The sequence below is a fragment of the Acanthaster planci genome, linkage group LG20 (genome assembly GCF_054643075.1).
Source record: "Acanthaster planci isolate LZ-2023a linkage group LG20, COTS_SCS, whole genome shotgun sequence".
In the NCBI taxonomy this organism is placed as follows: Eukaryota; Metazoa; Echinodermata; class Asteroidea; order Valvatida; family Acanthasteridae; genus Acanthaster; species Acanthaster planci.
In genome coordinates this window covers 8,948,217-8,973,817 of record NC_141796.1, presented here as the reverse complement: position 1 = coordinate 8,973,817, position 25,601 = coordinate 8,948,217, and the positions used below count along the sequence as shown (strand labels likewise).

The 25,601-nt window shown below is 43.4% G+C and overlaps 4 protein-coding genes across 5 annotated transcripts; 3 read left to right on the top strand and 1 right to left on the bottom strand.

The window, feature by feature from the left end:
- Positions 1 to 65: 65 nt before the first annotated feature.
- LOC110975048 (uncharacterized) lies at positions 66 to 3,208 on the top strand. Of its 2 annotated transcripts, none has more exons than XM_022227142.2 (4): positions 66 to 419; positions 935 to 1,089; positions 1,674 to 1,984; positions 2,318 to 3,208. In XM_022227142.2, the coding sequence occupies exons 1-4, from the start codon at positions 295 to 297 to the stop codon at positions 2,546 to 2,548; spliced, it is 822 nt and encodes a 273-aa protein (XP_022082834.2). In that variant the 5' UTR covers positions 66 to 294; the 3' UTR covers positions 2,549 to 3,208. The 2 variants fall into 2 exon arrangements, with proteins under 2 accessions (XP_022082834.2, XP_086986590.1); XM_087130464.1 differs by having other exon boundaries at positions 935 to 1,101.
- LOC110975113 (nurim-like) lies at positions 2,809 to 9,240 on the bottom strand. Its single transcript, XM_022227261.2, has 5 exons — positions 8,907 to 9,240; positions 7,894 to 8,066; positions 6,486 to 6,656; positions 5,581 to 5,706; positions 2,809 to 4,588 (listed from the first exon to the last, which is right to left on the bottom strand). The coding sequence occupies exons 1-5, from the start codon at positions 9,067 to 9,069 to the stop codon at positions 4,403 to 4,405; spliced, it is 819 nt and encodes a 272-aa protein (XP_022082953.2). The 5' UTR covers positions 9,070 to 9,240; the 3' UTR covers positions 2,809 to 4,402.
- Positions 9,241 to 13,476: 4,236 nt separating this feature from the next.
- LOC147795907 (beta-1,3-galactosyl-O-glycosyl-glycoprotein beta-1,6-N-acetylglucosaminyltransferase 4-like) lies at positions 13,477 to 16,702 on the top strand. Its single transcript, XM_087130462.1, has one exon. It carries the CDS (start codon positions 14,443 to 14,445, stop codon positions 15,799 to 15,801), a length of 1,359 nt encoding a protein of 452 aa, XP_086986588.1. The 5' UTR covers positions 13,477 to 14,442; the 3' UTR covers positions 15,802 to 16,702.
- Positions 16,703 to 16,832: 130 nt separating this feature from the next.
- LOC147795906 (beta-1,3-galactosyl-O-glycosyl-glycoprotein beta-1,6-N-acetylglucosaminyltransferase 4-like) lies at positions 16,833 to 24,807 on the top strand. Its single transcript, XM_087130461.1, has one exon. The coding sequence runs from the start codon at positions 18,871 to 18,873 to the stop codon at positions 20,227 to 20,229; it is 1,359 nt and encodes a 452-aa protein (XP_086986587.1). The 5' UTR covers positions 16,833 to 18,870; the 3' UTR covers positions 20,230 to 24,807.
- Positions 24,808 to 25,601: the final 794 nt, after the last annotated feature.

The following is a 25,601-nucleotide window of genomic DNA, read 5'->3' as shown; positions in this document are numbered from 1 at the left end:
TCGACGTACGTCACAATACATTTCGCGGCATGGGCGGGCACGCGCGAATGAGGAAACTGTTAATAGTGTGTACGTTTCCCCTTAACGGATGAAAACAAAAGCTGCATTGTCCGACCGGTTAGCGGGTCACTGACTCTGAAACTTGCTAGCTGTAACAGTGACTTCGATGGATATTCGCCAGCGCCTATCTTGATCTGAGAATTTTGGCCATGGATCATTTTCTGTCTTGCAGGAAGGTGGAGTGTCCGGGCGCAATGTAGCGTCTGGTTTGGCGGATTCCATTCGGGTGAAAAAATGGGACAGGGGTATTCCCGGTTATGCAATGGTTCAAGTAGTCGTAGGGAGCCGGGGGCCGGCCGATGGAAGCGATTAAAAACGGAGGGAGGAGGCAAAGTCGTCCGTCAAGGATCACCGTGTAGGTACGAAGTCTGCCTGTTTGTTTTTATGTGTTGTTGGCATATCCAATCTTGAAAGTAATCAGTGTTTTGTCACAGATTCTCTTGATAGCCACGTCCGTGCCATGTTTTTACTGCAAATATGTCGCACTTTTCTTCTCACAATGTGACTTCGCAGCATTCTGCGTTGTTTTCTGGCGTGTTCGATGTAGGCCTATCGGGTTCGGAGATAAAAATGCATGACGGGAAACAACGTCTGTAAACTGCTCCTGGAAGCTACAGTGGCTTCATAATAAGGCTGTATAACAAAATGTCGAAATTGGTTGGGTGATATTTAGGAAGCTTTCATTTGTTAGCTGGTGGGCTTTGTTGTATAACAGGCGTAGCTCTATTTCGATAGGATAGGGTCGAGGATGGATCAATCCATTGTTCTGCAGCACGCCTGTCCCCAATTATTCTGGTTCGAAGGGAGAAGTTGTAACTACGAATCCCGTGTAGAGCTTCACACCCCTCATCAATGATTACACTCTTTCGCATAGCGGTCTAGTCTCGGTTCAGCCGCCGCAGGGTTCGTCATCAGCCGTCAGCTCCACGGAGGCAAACGACGACAAAAGAGACCACGATCTGGAAGAACCGGCAGGAGAATCAGCATGGGACGGGGAAGGCCTTGAAGACAGCGAAGTTGATAAAGGAGGTTCAGTACAGTGTAGTTATCTAAACTTCCTCAGGCTTTTGTTTTTAAACAGTGACTGGTGGTGGTCAAGTTACAGTTACTGGCAATTTTCCTGGGTTATCGACGGCGTCTGAGAAACCGGCATACAGACATGCTTATAGGCAGAAAATCGCAATGTACATTGTACGCTTGCTTCAAACGTTAATGAACTTTTTTCTTATCGTATAAAATTTTTAAGCAATAGGCCTGTACTCTTTAGCACTGCCAAGCAACTGGGCCAATTTCATAGAGCTGCTTAAGCGTGAGAAAAGCTTACTTGATAAAGCAGGTAACCAGCCAAATCTCCATGTGATGTGTATTGTTTTGGGATTGTATTTAGCTGTTTTTTTTTTTTAGCATGACGATTAGATGGAGTTTGAGCTGGTAACGTGTTTATTAAGCAAAGTTTTTTTCCCGCTTAAGCAAATTTTGTGCTTAAGCAGCTCTATGAAATTGGTCCGAAGTTTCTGTGTGAAAACCAAAATTGACTTCCACGCAGATACTTTCCTGTGAGCGATTAAAGTGACATTGTGTATTTCCTTTTATTTATGCCTTTGGGGTCAAAGGTGAAACTCCAACCTATAAGTACATTTCCATGAAGTCTGAGAGCGGCAAAGCCCCCAAGAAACGCAAATGGCACGGCAAAGTCTCATCACACACAAGTAACGCATCCACGAGCGTGCCAAAAGAAGTCACGCCACTGCAGCCGAACGACATCATTTTGGCGGGAAACGAGCGGAGCCAAACAGGAAACACATTCCGACCTGGCAGTTTGCCAGCTGTTATCACCGACTCCAAACCCATGAAGGACGCTCATAGGCTGCTGGGCGTTCTGACTGAGCACGCGCACGCCGATGAGTTGTCAGAGGAAGGTCCGGTAAGTGACAAGTTTAAAAACTTCGATTATTTTAATTAAAGCTTTCCCCCATGGTAAGTAAATATAATTTGTTTATATTGCATGGGAAGCGACGAAGCGATAACCTTGGTATCTGAGTGAAGTTCAAGCTTTGTCAAGTCAACTTGTGACGGCAGGGAGTTCTTGGCAAAATCAGTCTCAACTTGTGTGAATAAAAATAAAATGGCCGCCTTCTTCCTGATGAAAGATTAAGCACGTGCTCACAACATTCGGTGATACATGTACATTACTTTCCCTTGCAGAGCTCATATCTGTTGCCAGATTCAATCTCTTCTCTCGTTCCTGGTCGCCTAGGAGTCCGGGGATGCCGTACACCGTATCATCCAACACGACATCGGCCGTGAGCGCAGCATCAACGCCCGCCTGCGCGAGCTGAAGGACATCGAAGGTCGCAAGTCCGAGAGGAGGTTGTCCGTCACCGCGGCGGCCACCGCGTCGCAGCTGCACGTCATCCCCGAGATTATTGGCGAGGAGCCCACTGATCCGGCAGACTTCAAGTACTCTGATACCGATCTCTACTTCTAGTCTCTTTCCACATTGAAATCTCATGCACCCTAAAGATTTTTCCCGACTTCATCTTCTACAGGTAACGTTTTTGAAGGACTTTGTGAGTTGGAATGGATGGCGACACAGCTTTCAGATTTTACTTGAAGTACAAATTAAAAACTCATTCTGAGAAAAAGAAATTCTTTTTGAATAATGCACATTCAAAACAACAAATGGAAATATTTCAATTGCTTAGAATGAAAGGGGCAATGATTACACATGAACATTCTAGCACGAAATTTTGTTCATGGATGGGCAATGCTTGCCCATCTTAATTTTATTAATCTTTCTATGTTCAAAGTAACATCTACAGTTACATCTTGTAAAACGCAAACTAAAACAGTGAAATGCTTCTTACTTGACAGGTATTTAAAAGTCATATATTTCAGTACTACAAACTTGGTACTACTTGGTTTATTAAAATGTTATTGAATCATTCCTAGGGTCTAGTTACAGTTCAACAAAATATGGATCACCAGAAAGTACACACGTACTTGAAAAAAGTTATACACATGTACTTGTACCCTGTAAAGTCTTAAGAGCATGCATACTTATTGAACAAGCGTTACTTGCGTTATTTTGGGATTTAACCACAAAAGGAGGTAAATAATAAAAGTTTATGTTGGCAAGGAAAATCTACCCCTACTTGGTAAGTATAGGCAATTAACATGTTTCGACTTGTTCAGTGTTGATAAAAAGTCGGTGAATAAAACAGCACCTGCTGTCAAACAAGGACGCAATAAAATTTGCAAAACCTCCATTTGACTTATAAAAATAAAAGGTCGTCACTGATGTACCAGGGACGGATCCAGAATTTTAAAAAGGGGGGGTGATCCTGGATTTTCCAAAAGGGGGGGGAGGTGGTGTGAATGACAGCAGCAATAGTAAAATCCCCTTAGGACTTGGGTTCTGAGGCATTTTTGGATTTTAGGCGCTCTGTGGTACATTATCAGGCAATATGACCGCTCTATTTGCCTTCTTCCGCCCTCTTTTTCTTCTTTTAATTGTATAAATTTTATTGGCCAAAAATGGGCGCCTCCACAACCCCTCCGGATCCGCCCATGGGTACAGAAAATTATAAATGTCAGAAAATTAGTGTACAGTGGAACGTCACTATAATGAACACCGCTATACCGAACATTCGGCTGTACAGAACATCGCCCTTGGCTTCCAATATTTTGTGCACAAAACCTACTGAACATTATGCAGTTGCAAATCAGCCGAGATTCGCCACAGCATGCATCAGAGATCGATCCTGAGCGGTAGCTTCATGACTTTTAGGATGAACTACATGTAAATATCAATTTCATAACTCAAGAGTTAATAAAAAAGAAAAATAATTAACAGATACATTTCTAGAAACCTCAAACGTGAATGCAACGGCAAAACATCACGAAAACAGCGAATCATAGTATCACAAAAGGGTGCACTTCAGTTAGACAAGAGAAGGCGCTATTCAACATGGCAATGAAACGTTCAGCAGTTAATTTCGCTACACCTAAAGACCAATGTACCAAACATTTAGCCTGGACCCCGTCGTATTCGTTAAAGCGGCGTTCCACTGTACTGCAAGAACCAGTATGAAGAGTTTTGATCTTGTGATCATCGATGAGAGACCGACTAGTAGGAGGAAAATTGTAATCTGTCTCTCAGAAAATGCTTTAATTGTAATGCGCATGACTTAATGCACAGTGACAACTAAATGCTTACGAGGGTGGAAGCACCTGTCACTGGTGTCAACCTTTCAAAAGACACCAGCCCAAACACGAGTACCATTTAAAGGCAACAAAAACATATAAGACCATGGTGGTTAAGATACATGTAAGTGGTATCTTAACCATAGCCAACAGATGAAGCTCGGCCCCCTGTGGCTCTGAAACCCTGGGGTGACCGGAGAGTTCTTTTCTTCAGTTGATGCTGCTGACAGATGTAGTCGTAGTCCCTCATGTCCAGGCTGTGGCCGTAAAATGTGTAGATGGTCAGCGACAAGGCTAACACAAGCCTGCCCATGGTCATGACCTGTTGGGTTAAAACAAAGAACCAAGATTTTTTTAAACTTTATTTCCACTTCAGAAGTCAAGAAAAAGAGATATACAGGTATACGATGCTTAACGGTGACAACAGAAAGTGGAGGGATCTCATAAGAAGCGAGGCTTGCTAAGTACGGGACCTCTTGTAATAAACAAAATACAGTGATTTTACTGGTAATAATAAAAGAACACTGAATGAAGAACAAACACAGAAACCAGCAGTGAACAATGAAAAAAAATCAAAATTAGATATAAATCGGGACCAATAAAATTACGATGCATATGGAAAATAAAAGATCAATGAATTATGAGCGAGGACTGGAATGAAGAGTGGAATAAAATGTGAAAACTCCAATAGCTGTGAAACATAGACGAAGTTATTTAACTGACAACAGTTATTGGTTTTGACTTTTTGGTAAAACCTGTAAAACGGTGTAAGGTTGTAACTTTGATTCTCAGACTTGATGATTTGGATCTATGGGGGGAGTAAGCAGACAATTTCTGGTATAAGCACTGATGTTATATTAAAAAAAAGTCAGGACTCGCAATGCTCTTGTATCAACTGAAGCCGCCTTGGCACTGCTTACTGCAGCAGAAAATTCTGTGCTTAGGGCAAACGTATTTCATGGGCAAGTGAAGAATTGGGGCTTGTGCCCATGCGTACATCCGTAACTAAGGATTCTGTGCTTAAAAGGTTAGCGCAAAATTTCTCTGCTAGCACGGTTAGCGCAGAATGGAGATCGCAATATTATGCAGTGAGTGGCACCATGACATTGGGCCCTGATTGTTGCCTTGCCTGCCATTGTAACTATTGTTGCCGTAAGTTGTTTTAACAACGGCAAACAAGCCTTTCTACTACCTTTGCATTCGACACGGTAAGATGGCTGCCAGTGGCTTCAGTGACCTATATGGGCTGAAAGCGCATTGCATGTTCATACTTTTTCATACGAATTCTTTCACTTGAAAGCTATTTCAACTTACAGGCACGACCCACAAGATGATCAACAGTCCTGTCATTACAGGATGTCGGAAATTTTGGAAAAGGCGTTGGTACTCCCGAGACTTCATCTGAAGGGGAGGATCCAAATCCATCAGAAAGTAGTATACCTTCAGGAAAAACATATTCAAAAAATGTTTTAAGATCTTTAAGTTTGCCGGTATCATCTCAGTTCTAAATTATCTCAATGCGAGATTTGCTTGTCAGCAACTGCCCTTAGAGGGCACTGGAAAGGACACATGCATGGCAATTTTTGTTGAGCGCTCATTGGATGGAGTTTATTTGAGCAATAACATGCATGACACTAAATGTACGTGCATGGACTAGGACATTTTTACGTCCATAGCCATGACAAATTTCCTTCACAAATATTAGTGAAGCGTATTTGCCCTATCCAGTGTCCTGTAACGGTGGTGGGAGACGAGCCTCTGAGCTCCAAGAATTTTGCTTTCCCCTTTCTCTTATTAAACTTACCTTGGTGAAATTTGAACAGATTACTTGCGTTTTAAGTTCTCTTACTTCATTAGCCCTAACCTACTTGGGTTTACAAAAGTTGTGATATATTCTCTAGGTGGGCTATGTATTTATTAAATTTGAGGAGTCATCAAAGATGTTAAGGCTAATCAGAACTCAATGTAAAAATGGCCAAAGAAACATTCATACATTACAGCTCTGCTTACCACAAGTTAAGACTCTACACTAACCATAGCAGAAAATTCTATGCTGTTAGCATTCTCAATGGGTTCCCCTCAACACAGGAACCCTGTAACCATGGCTTCTGTTCTCAGTTCTCGGTTAGAAAAGAAAAAGGTTTCTGCTAGACACAGGATGTTGAACGTAAGTGCAGAACTAGCCAAGAAACAAAGTCCTGCCCTTCCGGTATTCTTACTTGTTTGATTCCGACCAGTTCGGCGTAGTCCAGCACCATGACCACCCCGACCACACACAGCCAGCCCAGGAAGCTTAAAATCCCCAAAACAGTCCACACCCAACGGCTGTCTGTGTCCAAGGCCCACAGTACGGACTCAGGAAAGAGAGGTCGCCAGTACTGCATCAGTGTCTGTCAGACAGGGGGTGCAAGAAAGATACAAGAAAGATATTATGCAGGTGTATTTAACATCTGATGCTGGGATCAAAAGCATTTACTCTTTCAGTATCCTGTGCTGACATTTTAACCCTAAGAGAGCTGTTTGGGGGGAACACCTCAGAGTTGGGGTGATCCCCCAGAACTTGGCTGTCGCGTGCGTGATCGTTTTGAAACTTCGCATATGTGTAAAGATGCCCATTATGAGTCCACATGTGAAGTTTTAATTCACTAGGACAAGCACTGCAGGCTTCGGACATACTCCAATGGTCATTTGACGTTTACTGCCTCATACTGGCCCCTACTGGCCCATGTGTACTGAGCATGACAATGGGAAAAAATGTGATGGGGGGCTGACCTGTCTCGGAAAAATGCATATTGTGCGAGAATGGAATGCCTAATATTCACAAAATTGGTGTCAAAATGACCAGCAGATGTAACTTAAAATTCCTTAAGACTCAGTTTGTCCAAAAAAATTAACTGTGATGATATTTGAGAAAATGTTGGGAGAGGGGTTATTCTATGAGGTTGGGGCACATGGTCAACTTTTATCACCTGTCATGACCTCTAGGTCTGTAAAAGTAACACACACCTCTGTATTCAGCCTTGCAAGATGTATAACAATGTCAATTTGGAATCCACATGCAGGGAAATAGCTGTTTATTTTTACAGAACCCACGTAACAATGGACACCATCTCAAATTGTGCCCCAACCTCATGGAATGACCCAGAGGTGCAGATTCCACCCCCAGCTCTTTTGGGGTTAATGGTATGCATGGTATGTTTGTTTTGGGCATTTTTTCCAATGCTTGCCCTTTTGGGGAAGACCTCTCTGATATTCCATTAACCCTAACCCTCCTCAATACTCCAACAGATGAAGGATTGAGGAGGGTTAGGGTTAACAGAAACATTCGCAGAAAAAAAAGAAAAAAGGTCACAGAACAGGACGCATTGCCCAGAAAGAGAAAACAAAGGCAAGGGGCTCCAGAAATCTGAACAGGAGAGGACGTTCAGGCACTTATTCTCATTCGGCTAAAGCTAACGGTAACACAGACTTTACTAATAATAGAGTAATTCGTCTTCGGTTGTGGGGTTTCTACAGTTCTGGTGTTTGGAGAATGCACCAATGCATTGCATGCAGCACTACCGTTAGGAAACTAAAGATAAACAATGATATACATTGTCCAATCAATTGGTTTTTCTTTGTCTCTACCTGCAGAGCTCCGCATGTAGCCAGTATATACAGGGATCGCTCCACCACATCCAGGCCCAGCCATTGGATGAAGTCTTTCCATGGCCTGCGAGCCAACAGGGAATGCTGGAGAACGAATGCAGCAATAAGTAGAAGATCCAGCAGCAAGTCACTCACATATGGATCTGCAGCATCTGTGGAAATATCAGGTGATATCAGGCCTTTTCCGTTTCTCCTGTCTATAGAGGCTAGGGCTAGGTCTTCACTGGCTACAAACATGTGGTCCACAGACCAGAAATGTCGACTCGAGTCACGCGACTTGGACTCAAATTGCCATTTTTTAGATTTTTGACTGGTAACTACCAGCTTTGACTTATGACTTCAACTTTCCAAAAATGACTAGGTAACAACTCTGGAAAGTAAGCCTTTGTCAAACGACGAACTGGTATTCAGGAGATCATGTAAGAAAACCAGCCAGACTCATTGGCAGGTATTCAGTACCCCTTCTCTCTTCCTCAGTCTCCATGCTCTCAGAGAGGTGGAATTATAGAGCCCCATAGTTCTAAGGGTATACACAGTCACCCTCAACAGACACAGGGGACCTGTCTGCCGCCTGCATAATACAGATTGGATTGCCTCTTCAGGTGCAAACTACATAGGCCTAGTTAAACTTTTAAGAATACATGTAAATGGCCAACACAAAATGGAATAATAGAGTGGAGCCTAATCTTTACTATACCTCAACCGTATGTTTTTTGCGCTCAATTACTAATAATATTTCCAGTAATTACCTCTGCAGTCGGGGGCAATCCTAGACCAACACCGTGAACTCTACCATAAGTTTGAAAGTGTAAAATTCTTGCCATTTTTGGCAGTCAGGGGCCAGATCTCTATTGCCCGGGATTGGTAGCTACATGTACATTCTATAAGTATTTCTAAAGAAGAAAAAAGGGCCTCGTATGTTTTTCCAATTGCTCGGACGCAAATCTGTAAGTAGGCCTATAATGTTCATTCTCAAGATAAATTTATTTTACCCTTGTCGTGTGCAGATTGTCTCCCGTCAACGACACCCATGGCTAGGCCCTCTCTGAACAAAAACATTCCGAACTGGAACACGGTTAAAAAGCAAACGCACAATCCAAAGGCAGAGATTGCTACAAACAGAACTGCTTTGGGCAGAAAGGTAGCACCAGCCATGTTGAACGTAGAAATCGCCAGAGATGAATGTTACAAAGTTCTAGCAAATTCGATTTCTTGTTGACATGGTTGAAGTTGTAATATAGGAATATGCCGGCGCACAGTATGTAGTCGACAGTCGTACATGTACAGGTACATTATTTTTTTCCATCGTGCAGGCGTTTGCACGCAACTTGACGCAAACTCACACAATTAACACCGCCCTCATACGAAGTGTAAAAATCTAGGATGGATCAAGAGAGGGCGCTATTTATTTAGCAACGGCGGCTACTTTGGGGTGCACCGCAGCAAATAAATTTCCGTAGACAGTTGTGATTAATCCCCATACTTCACAAATGTTTAAAAATACAACTCTCACAGGTATTCAGGCTGCACAGAAAAATGATGTTCGACATGCCCTCTTTCATTATCCTTTCAATTTTTAGTGGGTTGACCAATGAATTTTGCAGAAATTGTCACCCAAAGCAGACCACCCCTGAAATGAAGGAAGATTCACTGCCCGGAAAAGTAGCCATTTGGAAAATGCATCCCTCTGCAAAATGGCTCATATAGTGCCACTTTCGGACCCGATTGCATCCAAATGGCTCCCAATTGGAAGCCCTGAGTCCAGCCCATAGGTTCAGCCCAGTTCCATGGTTCTCAGGACCCTCTAATATAGAATATTTTGGGTGTACATGTATAGCTTTTATTAATGAGCTCGGCAGACGTACTTCTGGCCTATTTCCGTGGGTGCACCCTTAATCTCCATTTTAAAGGACACCAATGTTACTAACTTCGTTCACAAACGACTGGGAAACGCAAGCGTTGCGGTTGCATCGCTCCCAACAATTAAAATGAATTCTCCCAACTACTATGCCAACGAGGTTCTTTTCGACCGATGAGGGGGTGCTTCTGCTCGAGGTGGGTTGCCTGTATTAAAAAACAGCAACATAATTACGGTATTATGGACAATTATCTTTGAACGAGATCAATCAATATTTCAGCAGAGTCAGGCTCGGCAGAGTTTGACCGTAAACCCAGGGTTATGGTTCCACCGTATCAAACTCAGTGCAACGGTGTCGCCGAGTTGGACAATCCGGTGTCCTTTTCTGTATCTGTATCAGGTTGCTCCAGCAAAACAGAAGATTCTGCATCCCGCTAGAGTTTGGGACGCGTGCGGGAGCTAGAAGATAATGTTTTGATTCCCTCCCTTAAAATAAAATCAGACATGACATTCTTGAACTGGTTTAGGCTGGGTAGGTTAACAGTGGATTCCGGTAGACCATTCCAGTGTGGTATGAGGGATGGCTAGAAGCTAGAATTTCGTTTTTGCATTTGGTCGGTGGTAGGAGAACTGGTGATGAGATCTACGATGAGTTCTGGATTGGGTTTTGAGGTCATGTTGGACTTCAACTAGGCCATGGGTAATCTTATAAAGCATGGCAAGTCTTGCAGTGCTTCGCCTTTTCTCCAGTAGAGGCCAGCCGAGCATAACGAAGCATTTGTCGGAATTGGATGTCGTTTCCCATTCTTTTTCTCATCTGCAAAGGGCATCTAAATCATTTTGAAATGAAGCAGCATCTGAAGGAGAGTTGATTTCTCTTTACAGTAATCCATCATCAACAAACAGTCTGTTGAAGACATATGTGTTGGGATGTCATTTACATAGAGGAGAAACAGCAGGGGGCCCAGGGCTATGCCCTGGGGCATGCCAGATAAAACGTCTGCTGTTGTAGATCTTTCACCCTCCAAGATAACTTGCTGAGAGCGTGTTGTAAGAAAAGTTGAAATCCAATTGTACACATTGCCGGTGATCCCGTAGTGTTTCAGTTCGAACGCGATCGAACGCTTTGAAAAAATAAAAAAATATTGCATCCACCTCTTTTCCTTTTTCAATTGACTTGGCGTTATTTTCGCCGGTGATGAGAAGTTGTGTATCACATGTACACCCCCTATTTTTCCTGAACCCATGTCGGCAGTCTGTTAAGATCTGGTGACGTTCAGTGTGGTACATTATGGCGGTGAATGACATGTTCAAGGCATTTTCACACAACAGGGTTGAGAGATATGCGGTGATAGTTCCTGATGGGATCACTCTTACTGCCCTTTTTGAAGACTGGAGAAACATTGGCGGTGGTCCAGTCATCTTTGGAGTTCGCTGGATGACAAGGATTGGTTGAATGGGGCTGCTGCTAATGGTTCCAGCTCCTCGCTGCATTCCTTAAGGATTTTGTTAGGAATGCTGTCCGGCACAGAGGCTTTGGAAGGATTTAAATCATGCAAAAGTTTCTCTATTCCCTCGGCAACAACCTCGAGTGGTTCAGTGTCAGGAACAATCTGCTGTAGGTCTGGAAGATTACCAGTATTTTCTTTGATTTGAAAAAAATCGTTGAGGATATTTGCTTTACCAACTTTGTCAGAACTGTTTCAGAGCCATTCTTCAGCGGATGGACACCTACATTGTCACTGCGTTTGGATTTGACGTATTTCCAGAATTTGTTTTTGGTTTCTGTTGGAGATCTTCCTCAAGCGTGCTGGAAATCTCCTGGTGCGCACTATTTCTTTTGTACACTCTACGGGCGCTTCTAAAAAGTCTTGAATTTTCAACAGAGTTGGTTCTCTCTTGTTTGTTGTACAATCTTTTAAGCTTTCTGCTTTGGCGACGGAGCGCAGGAGAAAACCACGGTAAGTTGTATCTTGTTGAAGAAAACGTTGACGGGATGTACTTGTCGGTAAGCGCATTCAGGGAGTCTCTCAAGTGAATCCAGTTATCATTCACTGATCTGCACGTCATTTCTTTGAGGAATCCTTTTATCAAAAGTTTTCAAATCTTTACAATGATCCTCAAACTTCCCTTTCTTGTAAAGGAAAAACTTACACTGAACTGGTTTAGTGGTTGTACAACCTGTATTGACGAGGATCTTCACCATACAATAATCACTGACACCAGGTAAAACACTGGTAGACTCAACATCAGTGGGGTGGATGGTAAGAAATAGTTCAAGGATACTGTCCTTGTGTGTAGACTCAGTAACTACTTGGTCAAGATTAAAGAGGTTGCAAATGTCAATTAACTTAGTACGCTGAGCTGAAACATTGCTAGCTGTTATAACTGACTGATCGATTCAATTGATATCCTTAAGGTTGAAATCTCCCAACCAGATTTCACAATTACCTTTGGTAGATTGATGAAGTTTTGACAGAGATGAGTTCAACATGTCAATTGGTCCATGCGAGGAGTCTGAGTTGTAAACAGCACCAACGTACACCCTTTTCTTTGGTCCACGCTCAACATGAACCCAGATGCATTCAGAATCAGTGCCAAGTTCATCAATGAGATGGCACAGGAGATTTTTAACACCTATCAGTACCCCCCGCGCCCCCACATAACCATCAGCACGATCTTTCCCGACGATGGCAAACTCAGGTGGAAAAAGCTTAGCATCAAGTATGTTGCCATTCAACCAAGTTTCCGTACAAATGACAATATCAGGTTTATGGTCATGGAGGATGGCGAGGAGTTCTGTAGTCTTATTTTTCAGACTCTGAAAGTTTGTCCCCTGTCTTTACCATGACCAAGACCCGGTTTCTTGGCTCTGCAGGGTTTTGGAGAAGAAGCAGCAAGCGGTTGATCGTCACTTAATTAAAAGCTGAGCAGATTCCAATGGACTTCAAGGACTTACAGTTTCAAAATCTGTTGTAATGAGTCAGAGAAATAAGGATGTCCACATCCGTCACAAATACAGCTGGAATTAACAAGAAGATAATATGATTTGCTACTAAGGGTTGACACAAGCTGCATGATTCCATTTCTCACATTCTTTGTACTGGATAGCTTTAACAGGGGAGTAACCGACTTCATCACCGCAAACTCCACACGATGCTGGAGTATCATCACACGAGGAGTTCACTGGAGGGCCTGGGTCAGGATTTACATCGTTGCCGTGACAGTCTCTTTGAGTATTTAAGAGTTTTGATGAATTGCTTACGAGGCAGAAATGCTGAAGCAAATGACATCTGGAGTTTCTCGTTGCACCAAGAGTTACATGATCATTATCATCATCACATTCAGCAAACCTTAAGTCTACAGTTGTACCGTCTCGTAGACCTTATCATCAATGTGGGTAAGGGTGAGCAGGAATCCGATCACATGACATGTAACGGCAAACTTCATGGTAGATGTGAATCAATCAGTCCCGGAGAGCACTGGATATCTCGGTGGTGCACGGGTGCCACGGTAGTCGTTGTAGTTGGTACTATGCCTTTGACACTCGTAACTGTGCGCGTGACATATTCACTTCACTTCTGTACTCTATCCGGTTTGTGACTTCGTTACAAAAGCGGACGCCCCACGATTTGCAGGCTCTCATTGGACAATCGCTGAAGTTGCGCGTTAACTTCCGTTTCCATGGTTCCAATCAATGCATTTAACCCTATGTGCAGTGCACGTGTGCAGTGGGAGTGGTTTAAACTAAAGTGACGTCGCACTTACGAACTGGACTAGAGTACAAAAGTGAATACGTCACATGCACAGTTACGTGTGTCAAAGGCGTTAGCGAGAGAACCAGCGCGTGAACCAACACGCGCGTGTACTCCATTCGTTTGCACTTCAATTTCTGATTCACAGTGACGTCACACTTCGGTACTCTATACAGAGAGAACCGTGGAATTGAAAGATAACCGACATGTAACAGGTTTGACATGGTTCGATCATACATTAGATGCAAACTGTTTAAAAATCGTCGCAAATTTGGCGAGTAACGTTGGCGAGTAATTCACTAATACACAATATCACAAAAACATTTAAGAGGATGAAAATGGGTTAAAAGACCAAGATGGCCAATAGAAAAGCGAAAAATAAACGATTAAAAAGATAAAATTCTCTCGCAAAATAAAAGCCGTCAAGCTCCGTCACAGCGCCCCTGTCTTGAACAGGTTATGGAGAACATTGACCTTCGGTCTCCTACGTCCCTGTTGATTGTAGTTACTGTTTGCAGTACAAGTCAAAGTACCGTAACTCAGTGCTCTCTTTGTGTTTTCTGGGGCTTTTCAACCACTGAAGTTCGCATATCGAGGTCTGGACGTCACGTGTCACTGCATGTCAGCCATTGCCCTCCATTATGTAGTCTTTGTGCGCGGGAGGTGAAGAACGTTAAAATGGACTCAGACGTGGACAAATGATTCTTTTGTGCGACTTGCAAAGTAAAGCACCATACAGCACCACCACTGCGCCAAACAAAATATAAGTGAGCTTTATCGGTGCCTACCTGTTGTACTGTTAAACGTGCCTCCCGGAATTTTCCTTCGCCCGTCTGTTCGAAACGAAGCCGTTCGGAAACCAACGATTTTAAGATTTTTCTTTTGCGAATACACCTCTCCGTATAATGATCCAAAATGAGGTTTGGCAACGCAAGGTGCTGGCAACTATCCAGCTTCGCACTGCTTTTCGCAATCGACGTGTATTTCGTATTACACCATGCTCACATTCGTCCCTATGCTCCAGCACCACCCGCGACCCGCACTTGGAACTTCACTTACCGCCACCCATCGGTAGGTGCCATCAGAGGACGTAAGGGCCAGAAGACAGTGGGGAATGAATTATCTTACAATGCTACGCACAGGAAGCTTCCACTGACTTCACAGTATCACCGACACTGGGACGTCACCTGCTCTTCGATTTTCGCTGGGAACGAGACCGCCATCGCCAGTGCCAACGAACAACTGGTGCGAGAGCGACAGGTCAAATCGCTGATGCCTTCCGACAGTACAGTAGCGACTTGGACTCTGGACTGTGACTTATACAAGGAGCAAGGAGGTTATCCTAGGTCAGTTTCCTCAGACGAGGAGGCAAGGTTTCCCCTAGCATACATCATTGTAACGCATAAGGGGTCAGCACAGGTGGAGAGACTGTTGAGAGCAATATATCAGCCGCAGAATGTTTACTGTATTCACCCGGATCTGAAATCATCGAAGGATTTCCATCTAGCGATAGCCAGCCTAGCAAAGTGCTTCGACAATGTTTTCATTGCTTCCAAAGTGGAAGATGTTCAGTATGAAGGTTTTACCTTCCTACTCTCTAACATCAACTGCATGAGAGATCTGACGGGGAAAGCTGCGTCTGGTTACCCATGGAAATACGTAATAAACCTATGCGGACAAGACTTCCCCCTGAAGACCAACCTCCAGATTGTTAGGCAGTTGAAGGCTCTTAATGGTCACAACGATATCGCATCCTATACCCCGAATGCACGTAAAAGGATGAGAACTCAGTTCAAATTCATCGTGAAGCACCGGTCCATGATTAGAACTGCGAGTAAAAAAGGCCCTCCTCCCCACGAGCTGAAGGTTTACACCGGCTCAGGATATTATGCGGTCACGAGAGAGTTCGTCCGTTACGTCTTAAGTGATCCAGTCGCCACCGACTTTCTGGATTGGACGAAGGACGTGCTCGTTCCAGAGGAGACGTACTGGTCTTCCCTGCAACGGGCCAAGGGGGTGCCTGGTGGGGACGGCACAGAACCAAGCAGCAGGCCATACCTTGCCCGTTATGTTAACTGGCTCCATACTGGGCGCTTGAAGGGCAATGAGACCAGATGTCGGGGCAAGTATGTCCGCGAGGTCTGCATCCTCACGGTCGGCGATCTACAGTACATCCAGCGTCAGCCGAATCTGTTCGCTAACAAGTTCTACTACGAGAACGACCCAGTGACCTTGCAGTGCCTCGAGGAAGTGCTCAACTCCAATAGAGTTTGAAATCCGAGGGAGTCCGGCACCGGTGCGAAACCCAACATACCATCTCTTGAATACAGTGCAATACAAACGACTTCAGGGGCCAAATCCTTGGATTTCCTGTGCTTACATAGGCAATCAATTTGTCGTTACTGTGTTTAGAAAATCGGAGCTGTTTGATGAAGTTCATTGCATTTGGAGACCGTTATGACCCAGCTGCGCAATGTGCATGTCGCACTACCGAGGATGGATGTTGGCCTAATTCGACTTGGAGCCCCATTTTGCGCCATCTTTTGCCTCCCCTTCCAAAAAGCTTACTGTTACACGTGTAGTCACAATATGCTGAATTTGATTCATTGAAATTATAAGAGTTTTAAAGAGGTGCTGTGTTTTATTTTTAGATGTATAGTTTCAGTTTTAGATGTAATTTTAGTGTCGGCAGCTTTCATTCGACTTACTAGCGGCGGGGTAATCCCACAGGTTTTTCATTGGTCTGCAAAGCAAACAAACGTAACAGAAAAACTGTTCAGAGGACGAAAAAAATTTAGTTTAAGTGGAAAATTAACATTATGCTTTACAGTTTATAGGGGATTTTTTTCTTATCTATTATGTTGCAAAACCAATTACCTCAAATCGTCAGGTGAAAGACTGCTACATTGGTTTCGCTACATTGAGTTTGTTCCTACATTTTATAGCGTTACAGTGACATACCCTCGTATTTCATATTACAATAGGGTGATGGCGCTGCTTGTTCAAGTACGAAGCAAGGGTGTTCGGAAGCATTGTCGAAACAGCAACATTTTTAAAAGGAATATAGCTCCTTCATATTTCATAGATTGTTATGTGCCGTTGAACTTTTGTCGCGTTGTTGCTTCAATACACAAGTATCGGAAAATATACCAATCATCTGAATATTTTATTTCGATACACATTCAATCCAATAGATCTTATTGATGTTTTGAATACGTTAATCACTGCAGAAATGCTAGCAAATTTTAATGAGAGACTTTTAAAATGCTTGTAAACAAGCAGGGCCACGTGACCAGTCACGCACTTTAATAGTTTGGCGCTGTGCCCCTCCGACGAAGGCGAGGGCGCCCTCCTCCTCGAGGCGCGGCGCGTTGGACGGCACGTACCGGAGAGTCCCTGAGCGGCTAGGGGTGCACCCTCGCAAAAAGGCCCTAAATATGTCCGCCGAGCTCATAAATAAAGGTCATACACTCAAAATATTCTATATTAGAGAGTCCTCAGAGCCATGAAATTGAGGAGTTGGAGAAATATGGCACTGAACCCCTGGCCCGGACTCTGGGCTTCAAATTCTGAGTAATTTGGATGCAGTTAGGTCCGTAAATGGCACAATTTGGCCGTTTTGCAGAGGGACGGTTTTCCAAAATGGCTACTTTTCTGGGCAGGGACATTTTCTTCATTTTAGGGGTGGTCTGCTTCTGGTGAAAATTTCTCAAAAATTTATTGGTCAACCCCCCCGAAAATTGAAAGGAAAATTAAAGGGGACATGTCGATCATCGTATTTTTGTGCAGCCTGGACACCTGTGAGAGTTGTGAGCATTTTTAAAATTATTGCAAAGTGTGCAGATTTATCATTGCAGTCTATGGGAATTTATTTGTAGTGGTGCACCCCCTAGGGACGAGTCCGTTGGGATCGAAGTATACCGTCCCCCAAGAAAGTTGGTCTTTATTGAGATGATGGCTAATCTGAATGGGGGAAACTTAATGACGTAACCGGGACAAACCTGCCTTGAAATAAACTTCGCCTGGACACCTGACTTATATACAACAATTAATAAGCGGCTGGTTTATTCATCAACACACTCAACCAATACACCAGCAGAGGGCGCTATTGACGGGGAGACTGTGTGATTATACGTGACCGGACTTCGCCCAGAGCAGCGAACACCACATTTAATTGTGGGCATCCAGTGCCGAATCAGGGCCTTTAGCAAGTCTACGGGGCTTATTGTCAGGCTGCGCTACACGCAACTCACGTCACGAGATAGCAATCCGCCCTTGCATCGACCGCAAACTCCTATCAGGAACTATACCGCACCACCAATTAGCCCCTCAACCTACCGAGCCCCTCAACGACACCTGCACCACTCGGGACTTAGGCACAGTCACACTAGGCTAGTTGACTTTAACCCTTTCACAGGATTCTCGACATTTACCTAAGGGTCAGCCCTTGATCAGGACGACTAAACCTCGCCTATGCGTGCCTTACATCTGACTCTATTACTGGGCAGAGCGGTACCATAATTATGTCTTGAACAGGTTATGGATTGTAGTTACTGTGTGCAATACAAGTCAAAGTTCCGTACTTCAATGCTCTGAGCCCGTACGCGTTTTTTTTCTGGGGCCTAAACCATGCACTTTTCTATGGGAAAATTGTTCTTGAGAGGAGACTAGTCTGAATGCCTCACGGAAGCTTTCCCGGTTGAATGTCGGATTTTACCATTGCTCTCCATTACAACGGAGGTCAGTGGATTTTACCTACTTTCCAAAAAACCTTCCAGCCACAGCCACGATTCTACCCTCTATTCAAGACGGATTTCCCCCGCGTATTACATGTCGGAGCCCATGGTCATATCATTTTTCTTGCCATACAGGAATAAACAAAATACGATTTATCGTTGGAAAATAAAATGCCTCTGCAGCTTTGATTTTGTATGACAAATAAAACAGCTATTGAAATACGCACATCGGGGTGTGCACGTCACGCGTCACTGCATGTCAGCCATTGCTCTCCATTATGTAGTCTTTGTGCGCGGGAGGTAAAGGACGTTAACAAATAATTCTTTTGTGCGACTTGAAAAGTAAACCACCATACAGCACCGCCACTGTGCCAAAAAAATATGAGTGAACTCAGTTTCCACAAAAGATGCATTCAATAATGTAGTTGTATGATTAGTAAACCCTGTAGCCGATACATGAATAAGCTTTATCGATGCTAGCTGTTGCACTGTTGAATGTGCCTCCCGGAATTTCCGTTCGCCTATCTGTTCAAAACGAAGCCGTTCGGAAACCAACGATTTTAAGATTTTTCTGTTGTGAATATACCTCTCCATCTAATGATCCAAAATGAGGTTTGGCAACGCAAGGTGCTGGCAACTATCCATTTTCGCACTGCTTTTCGCAATCGAAGTGTATTTCGTATTACACCAAGCTCACATTCGTCCCTATGCTCCAGCACCACCCGCGACCCGCGCTTGGAACTTCACTTACGGCCACCCATCGGTAGGTGCCATCAGAGGACGTAAGGGCCAGAAGACAGTGGGGAATGAATCATCTTACAATGCTACGCACAGGAAGCCTCCACTGACTTCACAGTATCACCGACACTGGGACGTCACCTGCTCTTCGATTTTCGCTGGGAACGAGACCGCCATCGCCAGTGCCAACAAACAACTACGGCAAGAGCGACAGGTCAAATCGCTGATGCCTTCTGATAGTACAGTGGCGACTTGGACTCTGGACTGTGACTCATACAAGGAGCAAGGAGGTTATCCCAGGTCAGTTTCCTCAGACGAGGAGGCAAGGTTTCCCCTAGCATACATCATTGTAACGCATAAGGGGTCAGCACAGGTGGAAAGACTGTTGAGAGCAATATATCAGCCGCAGAATGTTTACTGTATTCACCCGGATCTGAAATCATCGAAGGATTTCCATCTAGCAATAGCCAGCCTCGCAAAGTGCTTCGACAATGTTTTCATTGCTTCCAAAGTGGAAGATGTTCAGTACGCCGGTTTCACCTTGCTACTATCTTACATCAACTGCATGAGAGATCTGACGGGGCAAGCTGCGTCTGGTTACCCATGGAAATACGTAATAAACCTATGCGGACAAGACTTCCCCCTGAAGACCAACCTCCAGATTGTTAGGTACTTGAAGGCTCTTAATGGTCACAACGATATCGCATCCTATACCCCGAATGCACGTAAAAGGATGAGAACCCAGTTCAAATTCATCGTGAAGCACCGGTCCATGGTTAGAACTGCGAGTAAAAAAAGCCCTCCTCCCCACGAGCTGAAGGTTTACACCGGCGCCGCATACTACGCGGTCACGAGGGAGTTCGTCCTTTACGTCTTAAGTGATCCGGTCGCCACCGACTTGCTGGATTGGATGAAGGACGTGCTCGTTGCAGATGAGACGTACTGGGCCACCCTGCAACGGGCCAAGGGCGTGCCTGGTGGGGTCGGCACAGAACCAAGCAGCAGGCCATACCGTGCCCGTTATGTTAACTGGCTCCATACTGGGCGCTTGAAGGGCAACGAGACCAGATGTCGGGGCAAGTATGTCCGCGAGATCTGCATCCTCACGGTCGGCGATCTACAGTACGTCCGGCGTCAGCCTCATCTGTTCGCTAACAAGTTCCACTACGAGAACGACCCAGTGGCCTTGCAGTGCCTCGAGGAAGTGCTCAACTCGTCTAGAGTTTGAAATCCAAGGGAGTCCGGCACCGGTGCGAAACCCAACATACCATCTCTTGAATACAGTGCAGTACAAACGACTTCAGGGGCCAAATCCTTCGATTTCCTGTGCTTATATAGGCAATCAATTTGTCGTTACTGTGTTTAGAAAATCGGAGCTGTTTGATGAAGTTCATTGCATTTGGAGACCGTTATGACCCAGCTGCGCAATGTGCATGTCACACTACCGAGGATGGATGTTGGCCTAATTCGACTTGAAGCCCTCTTTGCGCCATCTTTGCCTCCCCTTCCAAAAAGCTTACCATTACATGTGTAGTCACAATATGCTGAATTTGATTCAGAAGTGTATTCAAATTATAAGAGTTTTAAAGAGGTGGTGTATTTTATTTTTAGATGTAAAGTTTCAGTTTTAGATGTAATTTTAGTGTCGGCAGCTTTCATTCGACTTACTAGTGGTAGGGTAATCCTGCAGTTTTTTATTGGTCTGCAAAGCCAACAAACGTAACAGAAAAACTGTTCAAAGGACGAAAAAAATATTTAGTTTAAGTGGAAAATTAACATTATGCTTAACAGTTTATAGGGGATTTTTTTTCTTATTTATCATGTTGGAAAAACCAATTATCTCAAATCGTCAGGTGGAAGACAGCTACACTTGTTACGTTAATTGAGTTTGTTCTTACATTTTATAGCGTTACAGTGACATACCCTCGTATTTCATATTACAATAGGGTGATGGCGCTGCTTGTTCAAGTACGAAGCAAGGGTGTTCGGAAGGGTTGTCGAAACCGCAAGATTTTTTTTAAAGGAATAAAGCTCTTTTATATTTTATAGATTGTTATGTGCCGTTGAATGTTAACGTTTGTCGCGTTGTTGGTTTAATACACAAGTATCGAAAATTGCGATACCAATCATCCGAATATTTTACTTCGATACACATCAATCCAATAGATGTTATTGATGTTTTGAACACATTAATCACTGCATAAATGTTGCGATACTCAAAAAGAGATGAGCCACAATACAATGACTTTTATTCAAATGATTCAATGACTTTCATATCTCTTTTACATCTCAAAATTATTTACCCAGAATTGTAAATTCACGGTGTCACAAGATATTAACAGAAATAGAAAACATTTAGTTCAAGTGAAGTATTTCAAAATAACAACAAATACGTAACCATTTCAAAATATCATAAATTCAATGTTTGACCCTTCAATCGTAGCCCCAAAATTAATAAAAAGATCCTGTGTTCCCCCACCCACGAAAAATCCCCCTTTGGCCGTCCCCGCTCCCAGGCTGATTTGATGAAGTCATCGCCAGAACGCCGACATGTACAGCGTCATGGGGGAAAGATGGCTGACACGATTGAAATTGAAAAGAAAATTGCTCTGGCACTCATAATGAAACTATGGTTATTTTCCATTGAAAAGAATCGCATCGCTGCTTTGCTCCTAGTCAGCGTCAACAGGCGCAGTCCAATTTTGCTTTTGCGTTACGTTGTCTGCCTGGTAGCGCGCCCTCAATGCTTAGAACTCATTTAATCAGGGCAGGTGGCTCATGAATTATTCAAAGTTCGAGTTCGTTACAAGTATAGAAATCCATGCTAACTTCAGTATTATATTTAAGGTGGTTAACGTTTAAAGAAATTTAGCAGAGAGATTCATTTCCTTGCTTAGTAGATAATTATTTTGTCTTGCGGTTAGGCATGCTAAGTACCCGGCAATGTCAAATAATTAGGTCAAACTTTATTGTCGTCACACGATGAATATTCATTATCACATCTTCTAAGCTCAACGATGGCGAAGCGGTAGCACACGCCCGGTCCTTGTGCCGATTTTAGCACTTTCTTTGCCAACTTAACGGCGATGTTTTGCCTCTTCCGACCGCCAGACACGCTAGTGTATACATGGACACCATGTTCAGAGGGGACATGCAGCACGTGGGGCCTTACAAACTGGAGAAAACCCTCGGAAAAGGGCAAACAGGTAGGCAAGAGAACTGTCAGCCGAATTTCGTTTGCACGGGCATTGAACACTTTTGCGGAATGATTCATTTTAATTTGAGGAGACGTGAGACGTGTGGTATATCGTATTGTCTATCAAAATAAGTGTTATCATTGTCGGTATGGGTTGGAATGAGATGCGGATCGTCATGTCGGTTAAACTGCTTGATTTGTTTTCATTGTAATTGTGACGTTTTTCTACCAAGTTTTTCTTTTCTGTTGTAGGCTAAACGCCCCCTCCTGACAGTTAAAGTGGGTTGACCCGCAAATCCATCCACCCGCCCTTCTCAAAAATATCATTTTCGCGCGATAATATCCTATTTTATTTATTTAATCATTGGCGTACATTACTTTCACAACTGCGTTTGGTTATTTTACAATTTTTTTTTGCGTGTGAAACGTGCTCTTACTAGGTATTCGCGTACATATTCGTGTAATTTGCTTGCTATTTTACGTTCCAGTGTCCACTTTTGAAACTACATGTAGTTGATGTACATGTACTAGGCCTAGGCCTATTTAAAGTCCTGTCTGCTGTGACTTTGCATACAATTTGTGTCATGGAGGCACATGTACAATACTTAGGCCTACATATATAGGAAGTGTTATCTACTGTTATTTTCTGGCAGACTTGAATTCTCAGTTCTGATTGGTCGATCCATGGTAACAGTGTGGCATATAACTGTGTTGCACTGTCCATGTCAAACCCTGCATGTTGCACATTTCTAACTGAATGCACTGCGCAATGTTTACGCTAAAACTAAACCGTAAAAGCAAAATGCACAACTGCAAAATTGACTGTCGATTCAAAGGTGGCGCGTTTGAGCGCATAGGCCCCTATAACACCTTTACTGCACATCAACTTTACTTGAAGATAAATTCATCACCGTGCTTACACTTTTTGGAACAGAGAATAATGTAGTGCGTCTGTGTCCCGTACACCAGTCGGCCTCGTGGTAAACGGGACACAGCTACAAATGCACGGCCTTATTCTGTGTTCCACTCACGCTCATTACTCAAGACCCACTACGTTCCGTTGTCTTGGGATTATCTCGGTTCCAGCCTGGCGGTCCGCGCGGTCCATGGGATTGGGACTAGTATTCTCCATCCGTTAATTGCTTTTGGAGCCTCACTGTCGACCATCGGTGTCAGAATTCTCCATTAATCAATTCCATATTTTATTCCTATTTTTCTATCAGGTCAATTAATGTCAGATATTTTCTATTTCAGTGTCAGCTCCTGTGCCCAATTTATTTGAACTAAACTTTGGCATGTATTATTCACTAGATTTTCTCTTCATGTTTAATTCATCACTTTACTTCTTCAGGTTACACATCAATGAACAGGGCCATGGCTTTCTGTACTTAGGAATTTGGATGTACTACCTTGTCCTTTTGTATTGCAGTGGAGCTTTCTTTTGTAAAGACTTGTCACAGGTTGTGTAGATAAAGAAAATAAGGCTGGAGTTCTGTGGGCGATTTGAATGTGAACAGAGCACAACTGAGTATAAATGTGATGAACAGTGATAGACATTAGATAACTGAGAGATGCATCATGATGATGAGGTGTGTGGGCTGAGTTGATAGTCCCTATCCCAGTGCCGCGCGAGTTTTGTACTTTGGTTGCGCCATTTGCCACAGCCAGTAGCAGATTTGTCAGGCTGCTTATGAGGCAAAATTGGTTGTCAGGATCATCGTAGCGGCTGATTGACATTCCAAGATTAGAAAACTGAAGAAAACCATGGCCTTGAAGATCTGAGCTTGGCTCAAAGACTGGTTGAGTTCCGTTCCTCCTCATGCTCGATGGCTAGTTCTTGAATTCCGATGTAACCGTGGTCACAGCACACTGCAGTGAGGGTTCACATCTAAGTTGCGGAAGTGGTCCCGCAGATGTACCAGAGTCGATGATCAAGCTAGCAAGGGCAGATTCTTATCAAGGAGAGACGAACTGATATTACGTCGAACTGTATGTCAGATGTTTTAAATTTGAGAGCAGACGTACACTTGCGAATTTTGACTGAAAGATCTACTATTACATGTATATGCCTTGAACCTTTCAGGTTATTTGACCAATCTTGTTTTTTTTTTTGGAGTTTATACTGACATTTGTTTAGAAGTTTTCTTTTGAATACTTATTTTCCTGGGAGGAACTTCAATTGATAATTCTTTTACTTTGATGCTGACATTTGTTTAGAAGTTTTCTTGCGAATACTTATTTTCCTGGGAGGAACTTTGATTGCTAATTCTTTTATTTTGAGGTAGTTTTCAGAGCTAAAGATTTACAGCATTGTATTAAAGAAATTGTAAACTATCAAGTGTATCTCTTTGATGCACTAGTTTGTGAATTGACTGTGAATTCAAAATTTTAATTCACTCATTCCTATACTTAACTGTACATACTTGAATTGCAAATACTGATTTTCATGCGGGGGTAAATAGACATTCATTTGATTAATGTAATTTAATTCTGAGTTGTAGCTACACTCACTTGGGAGACATCTGATTGTAAATACGGAGGTGTATATTTTGTATTATAGAATAGAGAAATTTTGTAAATAAATTCGTATCAAATATTGTAAATAGTATAGATTGGGTGTTGTTACAATCATTTTTCTGGCCTGCATCCAGTCCTTCTGTTGCAGTGTCTGTAAAGTGACCACACTGTGACAATCGGACTGCTGTGTAGGGATTAAGGTCTTTAATCCCTTTGTTTACGCCCGGACTTCCAGCTGGGGCTATGGGTCTTTTGTGTTGGGGAAAAATGTTAAGAGTTAGGGGCAAACTGTGCCGAAAATTTTGAACCCACTATGTTCATATTCATATATCCAATATTCATCCTATACAGTAAAGGTCAACCCGTGCCGTAATTTTACCCCCCCCCCATCCATTGTTCTACCCCTGCCAAAGGTCAACCTGTGCTCCACGTTTAACCCTATCCTCATTCATATTCATAATTCATATTTATCATACGTGACCTTTTCCCATTTCTTTAGAAAAGGTCCAATTGTGCTCAATAGGCCCCTCCCCACTACTTATATGTGCAGTGCATGTGCAGTGGGCGTGGTTTAAACTAAAGTGGCGTCACACTTACGAACTGGACTAGAGTACAGAAGTGAATACGTCACGCGCACAATTAGTGTGTGAACGGCATTAGCGCGAGAACCAGCGCGTGAACCAACGCGCGCGTACTCGTTTGCACTGCACTTTCTGGTTCACAGTACCGAAGTGTGACATCACTGACAATTAGAGAGGAACGTGGAATTGAAAGATAGCCGACGTGGCAGGTTCGACATGGTTCGATCGCACATTAGATGCAAAATGTTTAAAAATCGTCGCAAATTTGGCGACTAACATTGGTGAGTAATTCACTTATACACGATA

What these genes read in the sequence shown, in the direction of transcription:
- LOC110975048 (XM_087130464.1), top strand. Translation starts at nt 295, where the DNA reads ATGGGACAGGGGTATTCCCGGTTATGCAATGGTTCAAGTAGTCGTAGG. An exon ending in CGTCAAGGATCACCGTGTAG is followed by an intron (nt 420 to 934) that starts GTACGAAGTCTG and finishes TCTTTCGCATAG; the next exon opens with CGGTCTAGTCTCGGTTCAGC. An exon ending in TAAAGGAGGTTCAGTACAGT is followed by an intron (nt 1,102 to 1,673) that starts GTAGTTATCTAA and finishes TTGGGGTCAAAG; the next exon opens with GTGAAACTCCAACCTATAAG.
- LOC110975113 (XM_022227261.2), bottom strand. Translation starts at nt 9,069, where the DNA reads ATGGCTGGTGCTACCTTTCTGCCCAAAGCAGTTCTGTTTGTAGCAATC. An exon ending in CTACATGCGGAGCTCTGCAG is followed by an intron (nt 6,657 to 7,893) that starts GTAGAGACAAAG and finishes CCTGTCTGACAG; the next exon opens with ACACTGATGCAGTACTGGCG. An exon ending in TCATCTTGTGGGTCGTGCCT is followed by an intron (nt 4,589 to 5,580) that starts GTAAGTTGAAAT and finishes TTAACCCAACAG; the next exon opens with GTCATGACCATGGGCAGGCT.
- LOC147795907 (XM_087130462.1), top strand. Translation starts at nt 14,443, where the DNA reads ATGAGGTTTGGCAACGCAAGGTGCTGGCAACTATCCAGCTTCGCACTG.
- LOC147795906 (XM_087130461.1), top strand. Translation starts at nt 18,871, where the DNA reads ATGAGGTTTGGCAACGCAAGGTGCTGGCAACTATCCATTTTCGCACTG.